Source organism: Cardiocondyla obscurior, linkage group LG18 (assembly GCF_019399895.1).
Source record: "Cardiocondyla obscurior isolate alpha-2009 linkage group LG18, Cobs3.1, whole genome shotgun sequence".
NCBI classification, from domain to species: domain Eukaryota; kingdom Metazoa; phylum Arthropoda; class Insecta; order Hymenoptera; family Formicidae; genus Cardiocondyla; species Cardiocondyla obscurior.
This window is the reverse complement of record NC_091881.1, coordinates 1,878,707-1,893,469: the sequence shown is the minus strand read 5'-3', so window position 1 is coordinate 1,893,469 and position 14,763 is coordinate 1,878,707. Positions and strand designations below refer to the sequence as shown.

The following is a 14,763-nucleotide window of genomic DNA, read 5'->3' as shown; positions in this document are numbered from 1 at the left end:
CTCTCTCTCTCGATTAAAAAAAAAATTCTTATTAATACATTATTTAGTTTTATTATTTTTTAAAAAGTAGATTATTATCCGAAAAATCAAAAGTAATACGCGTCAAGTTACAAATGGGTTCATTTTGTAAATTCTGCGGACTTGACATAAAGTTGCTACATTCTAATTACACTCGTCAAATTGAGGTGAGAGCTCGAAAAAAAAAAAATTTGCGCGCAGGGAAAGGAGGCGCAATCGCGCGAGATAACGGGCGAATAAATGTAAATGATTTCTACGTCGCGGGAATACCCGATGATCGTTAATTAAGCCGCGCGAGGAGGAGTTTCTCTCACGAGGTGGGCGAGCAGAATGGCGCCTGCACATGCAGGAGGGGAAAGAAGACAATGCCGGATAAACGCGGCGTGGGTACGTTGTATCGCGTTCGCGCGAATGCACGTGTTCCCTACGTGGGTCATCCGACCAGAGGCCACGCACTAATACAAACGCTCGTGTTTTCCTCGTATTTTTCGCTCCCGTTCCGAGAATAAATCTGAATAGCTCACTCTGTCGCAAATTAAAGAATGCCCTTTGCAATTTTTATTTTAATATCGGATTACTCATATTCAACCGGCATTATTTGTAGGATCGTTTCTGTAAATATATTTCCGAGTATCGTCAAGGGTTTCGCTGAGGTGCGAACGGCGAAGAGCGCGGCGAGCTTTCCTCGGATGCGGCAAGCTCCGTTTTTGATCAAGACACCTCGGGAGGAACGGGCATGCGTTAAAAGCATTTTAGCGGGCCGAGTCCCATTTCCAATTCCAAGGCTGCGGCTGGATTAACGTGCGTTTCGACTATATTACTCGCGGCTACTCGCTCGGCTCGGCCTCTGTCGAGTTACGATCCGACTCGTCGCACTCCGTCAGGTGCACCGAAGCGTAGTTCCACCTCTCGCTGCCGCCGTCCGCCGCCACCACCGCCGCTGCCCTCTTCGTGTACGTCGCCGCTGACCTCTGTGCTTCGAAAACGCTTCCAACGCTCCGCGCACAACGTGTTCCACTTGCTCCACGATACATACGGTCTCGTTAACGTAACCGGCGGCGATGACGAAACGCCCCTTGAGAACGGTCGCCGAAATTAGACGACGGCTAACTGCCAGCAAGCGCGTTACTCTCACGAGTCGCCGCTCGCCACCGCCCGTTTCGCAGATTAAATTCACCCCGGCATACAAATTTTTCTATAAAACGAACGAAGTTGACAAAGTTTACTCACGCCTATCGTCACCTCGAATAATTATTGCCACACCGCTGCATACAAATTTTCCGAATAATTTTGCGCGGAATTTTATTTATAATAATTTTCACTAACGTGCGCTATTTTCTTTGTGTTTCAGGTAAGTCTCAAGGAACTCTCGTAAAAAAGGCCTCGTCGCTTGGTCCAAAAAATTTTTTTTTTTTATGACTTCGACTTAGACGCCGGATTCTTTAAAGAAAGACTACGTATCTTATACAAGTAAGTCCCCGAGATCGAACCGTACGCGAAACATTTGCTCCCGTTTGGGCATCGAAATACGGCGTGCACGATTATTTTTTTTTCTCTTTTTAACGAGAAAGGGGAGGTGGAGAGAAAGAAACGCGCTTTATAAACATGACTACAATGCCGGCCGACTCTCGCTACATGCGACGAGGTTTGGTTAGGTACGTTTGAGGTGTGCTCATGTAGATAAGCTCCGATAATGACCGGACGTGTGCTCACCCAGCCAGAACTCTGCGAACTCCCTCCGAGTGTCCTGCTTCTTCTCTCTCTCTTTCTCCCCCGTCCTCATCCTCCCCCTCGTCACGCGGCGTAGTCGTACCTTTCCTCGCCGACAGGGTCCCTCTTCTTTCCTCGAAGAAGAGTCCTTCGGTACCACCTATCCTAGCCGAGTCTCGTGTGACGCATACGCGTCAGATTCGCACAGCGATGATTTTTTTTTTCTCTTTTTTTTTTCGTAGACCGAAAGGCGAGAACAAAGGCATCTCTCTCGCGCGCGCGAGTGTTACCGTGGAACGTTAGGGAGAGGGAGAGTCGGTACACTTTCAAAGTGTACATGCATACATACACGCGCGGTATTCTCTAGGCGGCTAGGCCAAAGAAAGAGGAGGAGGCTTCGCGATGTTTACGGAGAATGCGGACGGTAAAGAGAATGATCGCGAAAGGGGCGACAGCTTCTTCGGCGTCGCCGGTTTTTTTTTTCATTTGACTCGCTATAGCAAATAAAAAAAAAAAATTATATGAATCTCAAATAAACCTTTTCGTCAAAAGTGGATAGAAAAACTACTGTGAAATTAATGTTAATTAGTTACGTGAGGTTGACGCGGTTGATTGAAAAACGAGCCTAGGGTCGCGTAGGGCTGTCGATTCGACATATGTAAGTGTCTCGAAAGAATTTATCGGGGAAAGACTGGAAGCTGTATACAATCAAACGATATCTCATTTGCGTTTCTGCCGTGTCCGTGTATACAGAGCGGTCTATTGAAACCGCGGCTAAACCGGCACGCCATTGAATAATTCTTCCGCCGCGCGCCGGGATACGCGAGGCCTGACAGTCGGCGGAAGTGATCTGTTAAAATACAAGACGCGAGGGCCGAGGGCGGGAGGAAGGCTCGCTCACTCGCTCTCAGGTGCGAGACCGTGTAACGTCGAGCTTTGTGGCGATGAAGTGACTTGCGCAAAAGGCGGTCGCGGCGGAAATCCCGATAGCGCGAAATCCAAAGGCGAAAACAGCCAGTCGGGGTAACAGAGGTTCCACGTATGTACATATGTATGTACGCACGTTCCATCGGTTCCGATACGTCGCGGCGCATTTCGAAAGCGCGCAATCGAGAGAATGCATCTCGACTATATTAGCTCCCAGCTACGATTTAATCTCGCGCGGTTTCGCGCGCCGTGGCTTTCTTTGTGCTCCCCGGCGAGCCGTGTGGGTAATTGTCACGTTTGCATAATACGGATGCAACGTGGCCACTTGTGCAACGCCGTAGCCCCGGAATCGCCGGCGAGAGACGCGGCCCTTAAGAAATGACTTTGCGGCTTTGCTAAACGCGCATCGCCCGTCGATGCACGGTATTACGAAGGTAGGCTACCGCGACCAAGATTTATCATTAATTTTTCCAGTTCCTGAAATCCATCGTCGTAGAATTTCTAATCGGTCAAATCGCAATTGTTAACTTTGCTTGGGGATTGATTAAGCGAAAAAAATATGCCGTGTTACACAGGGTTAATAATTATTTGTCAACCTTAGATAATCTTTCGCGCCCGAGACGATTTTTTCCTTGACAAAAATCATTTTTTTCAGTCTACGACGCGCTGACGGTGTACGAGTGAGCGTTGTTGCATTCTGATTTCGATACACGTACCAAAATAACTTCTCCCCAGCCGGAGCTCTAACCGTATCCTATGTATGTACGTGCGCGCTACTGCTGCAGCTCCGGCGTCTCTCTCTCGTTTGGTCTCTCTCTATCTTCTTCCCTTTCATACCCTCGTATATCTCTGTCCTTATCGCGCTTATCTTCATTCATTAGCCCCCTCTCGCTCGACCGTTGCCGCCTCGCTCGCTCGCGCTCGCCTCTACCTGCTTCTTTTGCAGTCATTCATTACTAACTGTTCCCGTCTCTTTTCCTCCCCTTCTTGCTCATCCGGCGTCCCTTTCCGTTCGATGCGTTCCGCGTCACTTGGTCGTTTCTGAGTCCGCTTCCATAGATAGTCCTCGACAACGACTTATCTTTTGCTTGTTCGGACAACGGTTTTTTTTCGGTTGACATTGTTTCCGGCGTTATGTAATGCATATGTAGTTGGACATTTTATCAATAGGAGAACATATCAAGTTGGTTTGCATCGTTTATATTTTCTTTCAACGTTTTGGAGTAATTCGTTGCAGTACATTACTTTATAATTTTAACAGCGTTATTTGTTAAACGATATTAGTTATTATTACCATTTTACACAAAAGTCTTTTTTTGTCAGAAATTCACGATAACATATCTTTACGTGAAAAATAATTTTTTTTTTTTTATGGATTGCACAAAATTAATGCGCGACTAAGTATGTAGTCTTTTACTTTTTTCGAAAAAAATAAAAAGATAATAGACGGAAGAATATCACTTTCTTTTATCTTTTTCAAATAATAGATTTTCTTTGTAGTTTTGTCTCGTTTGTAAAACCAGTAACGCATATGCAAAGATTACGGTTCACAGTTTCCACAATTACGGTGTCCAAATTAAAGAACGATTTTGCATAAAAATAAAAAATTAAAAAAAAAATAAGAGTCACTTTTAAAGAATGATAAGAACATTTTAGAATAAAAGAGGTACCTCTCTTGACGGACGACTTCCGGTCGTGTCTCACTACCTTCGCTACGTCGTGCATTTTGCTCTATCCTCTCTCGACCTTTTCCCGCTTTTGTTTCCATTTTTCTTAATTTCTCATGCATTAAAAATGTTAAATTCGTAAAGAAAGGGCAATTAGAATTAAACGTTGTTTCATAACACGAATTGATCAATTGCAATCGAGTCTCTGTAACAATTTCCGGAAACTTTAAAGACGATGCTGGCCAATGAACATATTAAAAGCACATATTGTTTTTCGCAGAGAGATGTTTCGATAGACGAAAAAAAAAAAAAAAAAAAAAAAAAATTTAATAGCGAATCTTTAATAAATTACGCGTGCTGTGTAAATGTACAAGAAACGCATTAATAACGCGCGTCAAGTGGTGCCGATAAAGTCGATCAATCATATTAATTTGTCAATCTGAATAGATGGTAATTAATCGATAGGCCAGATTAATTGGACGTGGCATTTGCGTCAACTGTCGGTATTCTTCACTTTCAAACGCGTAACTCTTCGCAAACGTCCCGGCTATTTGTCCTAAATTTCCAATCGTGCCAAATCACGTGTCGAAGATGCTCAATAAGTTGACACGTGGAATTACGTAAGTCAGGAGTAATCGGGCTTTTTCATTGTAGCTTCGCGATATAACGTCGATGATAACAACGGAGATTTTTATTTCTCGCAGTCGTTACGCAGGGGAAACTTAGCACTTAAAGGCGCTACCACAGCAAAAGATTAATTAACATAATAAAGTCAGGTAAAATGAAGCTCGCGAAAGAGACGCTGAGAGATGCAAGTAAGGACGAAGTGATATAAACAATGTTTTGCCGGCAGTTCCGGTGCAGAGATCGTCGACATGCAGCGCATAGTAAGCCATAAATCGAGCTCTAGCGTATACTTATCGTTATCCGTGTGCTTCTTATACCGCACCTGCTTCAAGGTAATTACATGCGTGGGAGTTAAACCGAGAACTTGTTTCGAGGGTAATCTGCTTCCATACGTTACACGCGGGTATATTTATCTGCGTGTCTCGCTCGGGGTTAGTTCGCTTTCGTCGTATCTCGTATTGCGAACAATCGTTTTGTTACATGTTTATAGTAGTATTAAGATTTGAGAGACGTACTCGAGAATTGGATGGGGAATTTAGGAATTTAACAAAATAATTAAAAATTGAGATATTTTGCCATCTTTTTAATTGTAAAAAATTTTTTTTTAATAATCTTTTTTTTTTAAATACAAGATGTTTAATATATCTATGAAAGGTCGACACGAATTATTGTGTATAACAATTCGGTAAATCCCGATCTTGGTAACAAGTTACTCCTTTTTTTATGCAGATTTTTCGAAACATCTTGTTGGCCTGAACGTTCAGTGTCGAAGATAAAAATAGATGTTGAGTTGATGTGTGTTCGGAAAGAGAGAAAGAGAGAGAGAGAGGGAGGGAGGCCGGAAATTGTCGCCTCTTCCCTCTCTGCTTCCTACTCTTTCCTCACTCCTCCTCTCTTCTGTCGCGGCGACCGGTGGACTTTCACGCGGCAACGATCCGCGTTCCGATGTGCCGCAATAATCGCGCATTGCGAGAGAAAACTGTCGTTGGGACAATCCTTTCGAACGGCCGCCGGTCGCACAATAAATGCCGAAGTTTGACGAGAAAGCGGCGGTGATTATTTAACGCGGGTCGCGAAATAGTGTGGCAAATCACGATACGTTCTTGCGCCGTTACGCAACGATATTATGCCGTATTTTATCAGTCCTATCTTATGTCAAACATTTTTTAACAGTCGGTGTCTTCACGCTGCGTGGATTGGCGCAACATACGCCGCAGATTAATTAAACGAACAATTAACGCGCACATTTCTCATATTTTACAGATAGTCAGCGAGAAAATAAAATAAAATTCTATCTTACGGAAAATTTATGGCGCATAATTTTGTACTCGCTTCACGTTTCGATCAATAGCGTTTTATTAATAGCGATCCGATGTCGTAAGATTGTTTCGCGAAAAAGATCGCGAAATGATCCAGAAAAGGGGAACGGAAGCGTTAACGAGAGAGAAGTCACGGTTACGTGGCCGTGGGCCATACGCGTAGCTCGTCCGGGTTACCGGAAGTCGAGTGACCGTAACGCGGCCCAGGTGAACTCGATTGGTCAGAGAGGACGGGGATGCGATGCGAAACGAGGAAGATAAAGGTGGTGGTAGAGGCTCTTGCTCGCAATCCTTGCACGCGAGGGATTCGTTCTCGTCTTCCTGCGTAAACGCGGGAGAGGAAGTGGCGTATTACGCGTATCTCGCGAGTTTTGTCATTGGGAGCGTCTTTGCCGTTAAATTAACGTCATTTAGTACAGTCTTTTTTTTTTTTTATTTTTACTCGAGAATTAAAGAATCCACCTCGTAATCTCGTAGTATCTCGTGCAAAGTCGCGAGTCCGCAGCAAAAGGCTGAACTGTTGATTTAATTACTTCTTCCCTCTCTTTACTAACGAGCATCGAATGAATTCGCGATTACCGGCAAGTGGGCGAGCGGCCCGACTTTGTAGCGCATTATTTTCTCTTTGGACACGTCCACGGTGAAAAAGGACACGAGAAAAAAAAATCGAGAAAAGGAAGAGACGCTCGTCGTGTAAAGGAAATGACGTTGACGCGTGTGTCTTTCTCAAGTATACGAGCACCCAGTTTCAACCACTAGCACCGACCAACACCGTCGCCACCTTTTCCAACACCGTGGAAAGGAGCACGGCAATACGTCTCCCTTCCTCACGCTCTTTCGTATCTTACAAGTTTACGCGTTCTCACGCTCTCCATCCTACCTCTCTCTCGCTCTCTTTCTCTCTGCTTCTCGGCTACATCCCGCCGCTTCCAACGGTGAGCGTACGCTCCGATAAACGTTCCGCGTCTACGTGTGTATACGCGGCCGGTCGCGCGCGCACGCAGGCGAACACACTCCGATCGCCGAGATTACGAGGTAAGGCTTCGGGGGGGAAAGAGAGAGAGCACATCAGCTTCCTAGTTATAATAAGCGGCGCAAAAAATCAGGCAAAAACCTGCTCAGCCTTCGGCAAGTATAGGCCGCCGTCCAGCAGCAGCAGCGGCCGGCAGAAGCCCGGCCCGGCCCGGCCCGGCACGGCGCTCTCTATCGCTATCTATTCGCCTTCCTTTTGTTCCTGCATCCTCTCTCCCTTAGCCTCCGTCGTGCATCTTGTTTCCTTTTTGTTTCGTTGCGCCTCGCTCTTCCTCCTCCTCCTTCTCTTTGATCACCGTAGGTGTTACCAGAGAACAACCTGTACACCGCGGCCAGGCCAACTTCCTTCCTGCGGTCATCCTTTTCCGCCTCTTTCTCTCTCTTTTTCTCACCGCGTCGGGTTAACCCGCCCCCTTCGGGCGCACAATCTTTCTCCCCTCGCTCCCTTATCCCTCGCGCCGTTATCTATCACCGCGCCGTCGGTTTCTTCTCTCCCGACACCTGGGGCGGCGGCGCATCCTCCGGCTGCTCGTGGCTGTCCGTCACGTTCTTCCACCGCTTCCCACAACGTCGTATTGTTATTATTCCCCGACTATCGTACCTTAACCCCTTTCCTACCCGCTTGCACGACGATGATGCAACGCGCTTTATCAATTTCCGCGACGCTAATGGACGATAATAATTTTCTCGCGCCGCGACTTCCGGGTTTCTTAGCGCGCGACCACGCCACTTATCTCGCCCCCGTCGCCTCCGACGGACTTGTGAATGAGCTTCGACAACGCGCTTCGTGTAATTATTAATTAGCGCCGTGGCTGAGGGAAGAGCAGCGTCGCGCGCGCGCTACTCGATGCTCGTTCCGACAACGAGCCGATTCAGAGCGCGCCGTTCAAACAACCACCGAGCGCATCGCAATTACGTAATTATTTATCATAGTTACAGAGTAATTATAGAAAAAAAAAACGTTCTGTCGTTGTTATTTCTGTATTAATACTTAAAGTAGAAATACAAGCCGATTCTTTCTTGGAAAGTCAAATGAGTGACTGTCAAGATCTCCGCGTCGAAGCGCTTTCTAATTTAACCGGCTTAATTATAGTTCGTGTCGCTTATCGAAGTCTATCTGGAGCCAATAAGACGAGCATCGGTTGGTGGTCCAGATTAGAACCGAGCTCGCGATGGGATACCGCGTCTTGCCAAATTGTCTCTCGGCAATTCGCTTCCCGGTTAATCTATCGAGTCGACCGCGGCGTAACCGGTTGAGACGCAGAGAGAAAGAGAGAGAGAGAGAGAGAAACGCCCGTGGAGAGAGGAAGATCGGGAGATGTAGTCACATCGCACTCGTACAGTTATACGTATGAGAAGTGGCGTAAAATATAGCTCGCGGAATCGTGAGTGGCGGAACGGGAGAGGAGTGAACGTCTCATCGGTGTTTGACGGCACCGGGGCGAGTTTATGAATGGTCCCGAGGACGTGCCGGAAGTCGCTAGCCGCGCAAAAGAGATTTTTAGCCGTGCGCCCGCGGGCGGCGGCGAGTTTTTCATCGATCGCACGCACGCCATCCTCGGGCCGCGATTCCACCGTGCGACCGTAGAAAACTCACTAAAACCGCGTTTGCGTTAGCAACGTGTAATTACCGCGCGGCCGCCTTTTTATCGTCGATTATTCCGCCGACGAAGAAGCTGTAAAAGTGCCGCGCGACATCCGCGTTTCTATCCGCGCGTCGCTAAAAACTTTACCGTTCCGTGCGCCGTCATTCGCCTTTGTTTATGCGTCAATGCCAATTCAGCGCGCTCGTTATCGCGCGATCGTGCAGATCGAAGGGTCGCCCTCGTTGCGTTTCCTCGCGCAGATACTGTAATTAAAACGAGAGATGTTAATTTTATCGGTGTATGTTTATCAAGGCGATTGCGCTTTATGTAAAACGTAAGAAATACTTTTGACAATTTTAAGATCAAGTTTCCACGGAAAAAAATTAGCAATCTTGGACTGTTACGTTAAAAAAAAAAAAAAATAATAATAAATAGTACATTATCAAGTTTCGCTCAGCTGTGACAAAAATTGTACCGTGTCCCCATATGTGCCCTTTGTCGTATACGTATAAGCGGCGAAGGCCACCGTGCTCGGCTAGTCCACCCTGCTATCCGGGCAGTCGATGAAAGAAGGTCACGCGAGGAACTGCAGTCGTTCTCGGAAAGTGTCGACTCGTTTCTTCATCTAGCGTGACGTCAACGTCACCGACGACGACGGCAGCGGGAAAGAGATCAGATCTGTGCGTGGAAGAAAGGAGAGAAGGAGATGAAAGAGGTGGAGGAGGGAAAGGAGAGGAGGGTGCCTCTCGGGACGGTCGAGGTGAGCTACCAGTTAAAGCGCGCGGCTCGGGCATGAATGAACGAACCGGCAAACCGAATGAAGGAAGGAACGGACAGCGGCGGACCTGTGCGGCCCGTGTATTAGCTAACTCGGTATTTACTCGTCGTCACGGCGAACTCGGCGTGTGTACGTGCGCGTCGCCTAGCCAGCACATTCGTGTGCCTTGATTTTACACAGCTCGGCGGCTGAAATAGAAAAGGAAAGAGGGAGAGAAGAAGAGAGAGAGCGAGGGACAGCGCGCGCCTCTTCGTTCGTAACGTGCACGCCGACGCCAGTGTTAGTCCGCCGCGTGTGACGGGAGAGTATTCATTCATAAAACTCGGAGCGAGAGAAGAGTGGAGGACTAGAGGCCCGCCGCGCCGCTCAGCCGTCGCGTCGTGCGATCGTAGTTTGGTGGGGAGTCAAGTGTTTTTCGTCTCCCTCTCGCGTGTCCCTCCAGTTCCGTCGTCGATCTCACTCGTTCTTCCCGTTCTCGTGCTCTTTCGTACGTACGTTCGCAGTTACCTCTTTTTTTTTCTTGTTCTTTTTTTTTTCTTTTTCTTTTTTTCTTTGCGTTTCTAGTCGCTCCGTTAATTTCACCGGGATTTCTTCCCCACGGATAATCTACATCGCTCTCGTCTTTTCGTAATTTTGCGTTCTCACCTTCGCAAAGCCGCCTCGCTTAGTCGTATTTTCGGATTGTACTTCTGTATTCGCGTCTTCCTCCTCTCCGGATCCATTCAGCTGAAAATACCGACGCTCTTACGTGCTTCTTGGCCTATTAAAAATTCTCGTCTTTTCGCACGATCTTCTTTTCTCTTCGCCTCTAAACCTCTCGTCTGTCTTTTACTTTCCAAGTCTCGAATTGCTATCTACGACACGCTTCCCTTATAATAAACCGGTGTTTCCTTGCCGCCCGCCTCCCTCGCGCGTCCTCATCTCTTTCCGTTCTTACGCCTCGTCCCCCTTCGATCGACCACGTACATACACATAGCTTGACTGTCATACGACTTAGCCATCCGTGACACTGGAGCCCCGACGAGCGAGTTCCTCGCCGATCGCTTCTCTCGCCCTCCCGTTGTCGTTACCCATAGCGTGCGAAGAAAGCGTTCTTTAGCGCTTTACTCGCATTTTACCGCACCGTTTTGCGGCTCCCCCTCGAATACGGTTCCCCGCAAAATTCGCGTGTTCGCCCGAGTGAGTGAGTCGTGTGAAACGAATCCTCCTTTTTCCTCCTCCTTCTATCTCCCCGCTGGACCGCTGGACGCCCGTGAAATCCCGACCGGCCTCGCGAATACGTAAAACGCGATCGAAGACGCATCCACTTCCCCTTCCCGAACGAACTCTTCGATCTCCCTTCTCTCGCTGCTCGTCTCCCTCCCGGACGGGTCTTCCTTTACTTTTCTTCTTCGTCTCTTCTTCTTCTTCTTCCTCAGAGTCTCTCACGCTACATCTCTCGTTCTAGCTCTTTCTCTCTCTCTTTCTTTCTCTCTCCGCCGGCGTGTACGTACGCACTTACCTGCGGAACGCGGTCGTACGTGTCCGACAGTGGCGCTTCAGCTTAACGAACTCCGGTGGCGCCGAAGGAAAGATCGTTTCGTGGCCGGGGCGGCGGATCACCTCGATCCTCGACCGAGCGGCGGGCGATACACAACACACGGTCCCGAGTGCGAGGAGCGTCCGTGACGCGCCGGCGATACGTGCGTGCGCCTATCCTTGGCCTCTCTCAGCCGCGAGCCGTTCGACGCGCGGCTGTCTCGCGGGTGTGCGCGTCTTTCCTCGGTAGTTCGTCGCGAGTGCCGATCTTTGATCCCGAAGAAATCGCGACAAGGGCGGCCGACGAGAGCGCGCGCGCCAACTCGGACAAAGCGGAAAGGAGACGCGAAGCGGAGCAGACGGCATTTCCGCCTCTCCGACTCGGAGAACCGGGCGACGTTTCATATTTTCGGACTCTCGCTCCCTCCACCGCAGCCTCGCTCTATCTCGCCCCCTCTATTCCCTCCGCCTCTCGCCCCGGAGCAGCGAGCGGTTGCGCAAGCAGGTATTCGGAAATAACCCGTGTGGGTCGCAGTTATGAATTGATAGCAAACACATGGTGGACTAGTAGCGCGCCTCGTCGAGACTCCTGGATCTTCTCTCGGCCTCCTCGTCAACGTGCCCGGCCCGCCATTGACAAATCGAGATTGTCAGTGCTCGGCGGCCAGCGTTCGCAGCGCGGGAATATACAACAATTGGCGACCTCAATGGCACCGGACGATTGTTTACCGCGTGGACTCCCTCGCGCCGCGGAAAGTATACTCGCCGAGTGATTCGACGCCACCGGTCGGCATCTTCCTAGGAGTGAGCTATCTCCTTGTCGTCGGTACGTGTGCATTATGGGATAAATCATCGAGACTCGAAAGCTGAACCGGCGATAAACAGATCGGCATGTGATTTATTGGGTGTGCGAGATCAAGTTCGACGTTACGCGTGTCCGAAACTACGTCGGGGTCGTCTTTGCACCCGCGATTTAAATGATTTCGTCGCGGTTGACGGACTCCCGCGTGCCGAGGTACATCGAGAGAAAACGACCGAGGGCGGATACGCGAGCCGCCCGGTAGCGAAATATAAGAGACGAATGTGACTGAGAACTCTGGACTACGTGCATGTGCAGTGATCACACGAAATCGGCACTCATGTACGTTGATTACGGCGGCGACACTTATGCCGGAATGGGAATCAAGGCCATGAAGTCCTTTGGCAGGTCCAGAGGTAAGTCCCAAGGACGGCGCTAACCGTAGCCGCTTACGTCTGTCTCGTTACAGCGAGACGTAATGAAGCGTAAAACATTTAACATAATGATCCCGTAAGAGATTAGTCGATGGCCGTAAGATTTTCATCGAGGAATATTGCGCGATCCCGCGTCATTATCTATGCTACATTTTTTTTTTATTCCCATTTATTTATACATATAAAATGTGAATTAATATTGTAACTTGATTGTGAAAACGATAATCGCCTGGTATATCAGGGGGATTCGAGTTTCACGTTAGCTACGTCGAAAGAAAACGGAACTTAAACCGCAACATTTGTTAGTACATATAATTCAGAATTTTTACAACGCTCAGCGAATTAATTTACACTCATGTTTTATTCACAGCTCGTGGTATTATTCCTACGCTACTAACAATGCGTTATTCAGAAAAATAGTGTGTTTCGTAAGTAGCTAAGGGTAAAAAAGTCAGCGCGATCTAAAACGATAGGAGACTTAATTACCAAAACAAATCATGTCTCGTGGAAACAGTATATTTTTTATACATTTGTATAATTCCACAAAAAAGAAAAAACTTAAACCGTGAAGCTTAATTCGTAAATTAAATATTAATTTCATGCTTTTTCACTCGTATTTTAACGCAAGTTATTTTTTTATTAATATTTTATTTAGTTACGTTTGAACGTGTAATTACAAAAAGAATTGATCCTTGCGTTATAAAAATGTTTCGACGCTCGCGCGCTATGCTAAGAGGGTGGGTATATGTATAAATGTGGTTCCATGCTCGAGCCATGCGCACGCGTCCCGTTTCCGGAAACGAAGACTAACCCTGACTCTGACATTGGAGACGTCGTGATCGTGCCAACGTGATTAACGCAAACGTGACTTCGTTCCCGACAGATTGTAGCAGATGTCATCGACGCTGTTGCTCGCGCGCGAACATAATCCGTGCGCACTTCCTGCAGTTGGGAGGACTCGCTCCTTGGGTGCTCAGATTTTGATTTATCGTTACGAGATACGGCTAATCAGGGTGACGAAAAAAAAAAAAGAGAGAGAGAGAGAGAGCAAAGTTGAAATAGGCAACTCGAGTTATCGAACATAATACTAGAATTAATTCCCCCAGTAGAAGTAAACAGCTTATTCTTGAAAGTGGAGAAAAATTTTGCGCAACCATAGCTTACGACATTCCTACATTACCGCGATTTGCGTAAAAATAACAAAGCTGAATAATATACCGTAATTTTGTGTTGCTTTTAAAAGAACTTACGCAGCTGTTTTAACGTACGGAATTTTTTTTTACTTGTAATTTTTAATTTTGGAACGGGCTACTTGCGGGTGGGAGATTGTTAAGATTAAAACTACAGACGCCCCAAAAAGTCCGACTGGATGCGAGGCTCATCTGAGAGTCCGGTGTAGTCGAGCAGTCGTTTCTACGGCCTCCTGTGTGCGATCCTTAAGTAGGGGATCCGTCGAGCGAGTAGCCGCTGCTATTCGACGATACTTCCTGGCAACCGGTTTCGAGGCAACTGCTTGATCCGTTTTCTTCTACTTGCAGATATCGCAAGTAGAGCTCGTACTATTCAAAGTATTTCTGGTATTCGCGTATTCGATTAATATTGACAGCGCGATGGAAAAGATCCGCGCGGCCGCGGCGGATATTCGCGGGTATAATGTCCGAAGAGCGATTCAATCAAGTTCGCAGGCGGGCAACGTGCAACGCGAGTACATAATGAACGGGGATTAACCGCGCGGCATCGCGGAAAAAAAAAATACAGAAACGCCAGGCTCCCTCGTTTTGTTCGGCTCGAGGTGGAGGGCATCGACTTTGCGAGCGAGACAATCACGATCGTTCGCGGCAAATTTTTTTCCTCGTTTTACATCATTTTTAACTACGAGTAAGTACGTGAAAATAAAAAATTATAAAGCGCAACAAGATTTATAATAAATTCAAACGCCAATGTCTTCTATTAATCGTGATACCCTTTCACTTTTATTCGTTAGATCGGTCTTACGTTCGTGACAAGTTTTTTTTTTTTTTTTCTTTCTACTTTGACGCGACACGCAAAAATTCGGGAACGTAATGAAAGTCACATTTACTTTTTGTCAAACGAGAAGGAAACAGTAATGACTGTCGTTTTTCACATCGCTCGATCGAAATATCTATATCGATTGTTACTGCTTAATCATAAATTTTACGGCACTAAATAATTGTCGGTAAAACTGTCGCCGAGGTATTTTCTCCCTTTTAATAGCCGTGATAACGACCCGCCGCGCCTTTTTTATGGCAAATAGTTATTGTCATGATTTTAACGAAAACTATAAAGAAGATTTCTATAACGGTTGTTTAAATCTAATGATCGAAGAA

At 47.2% G+C, this 14,763-nt stretch overlaps 1 protein-coding gene across 5 annotated transcripts in view; it reads left to right on the top strand.

Annotated features, from left to right (window-relative positions):
- Pnt (ETS transcription factor pointed) overlaps positions 1 to 14,763 on the top strand; it is an 82,509-nt gene that overhangs the window by 36,456 nt on the left and 31,290 nt on the right. The window contains exon 1 of one of the 5 annotated variants that reach the window (XM_070669157.1): positions 11,274 to 12,397. The exons of the other annotated variants lie outside the window; for them this stretch is intronic. Within the exon in view, the coding sequence (XP_070525258.1) occupies positions 12,292 to 12,397 (106 nt within the window). The 5' untranslated portion in view covers positions 11,274 to 12,291. Of the gene's footprint in view, positions 1 to 11,273; positions 12,398 to 14,763 lie in introns of those variants that run through there. 5 annotated transcript variants of the gene reach the window in all.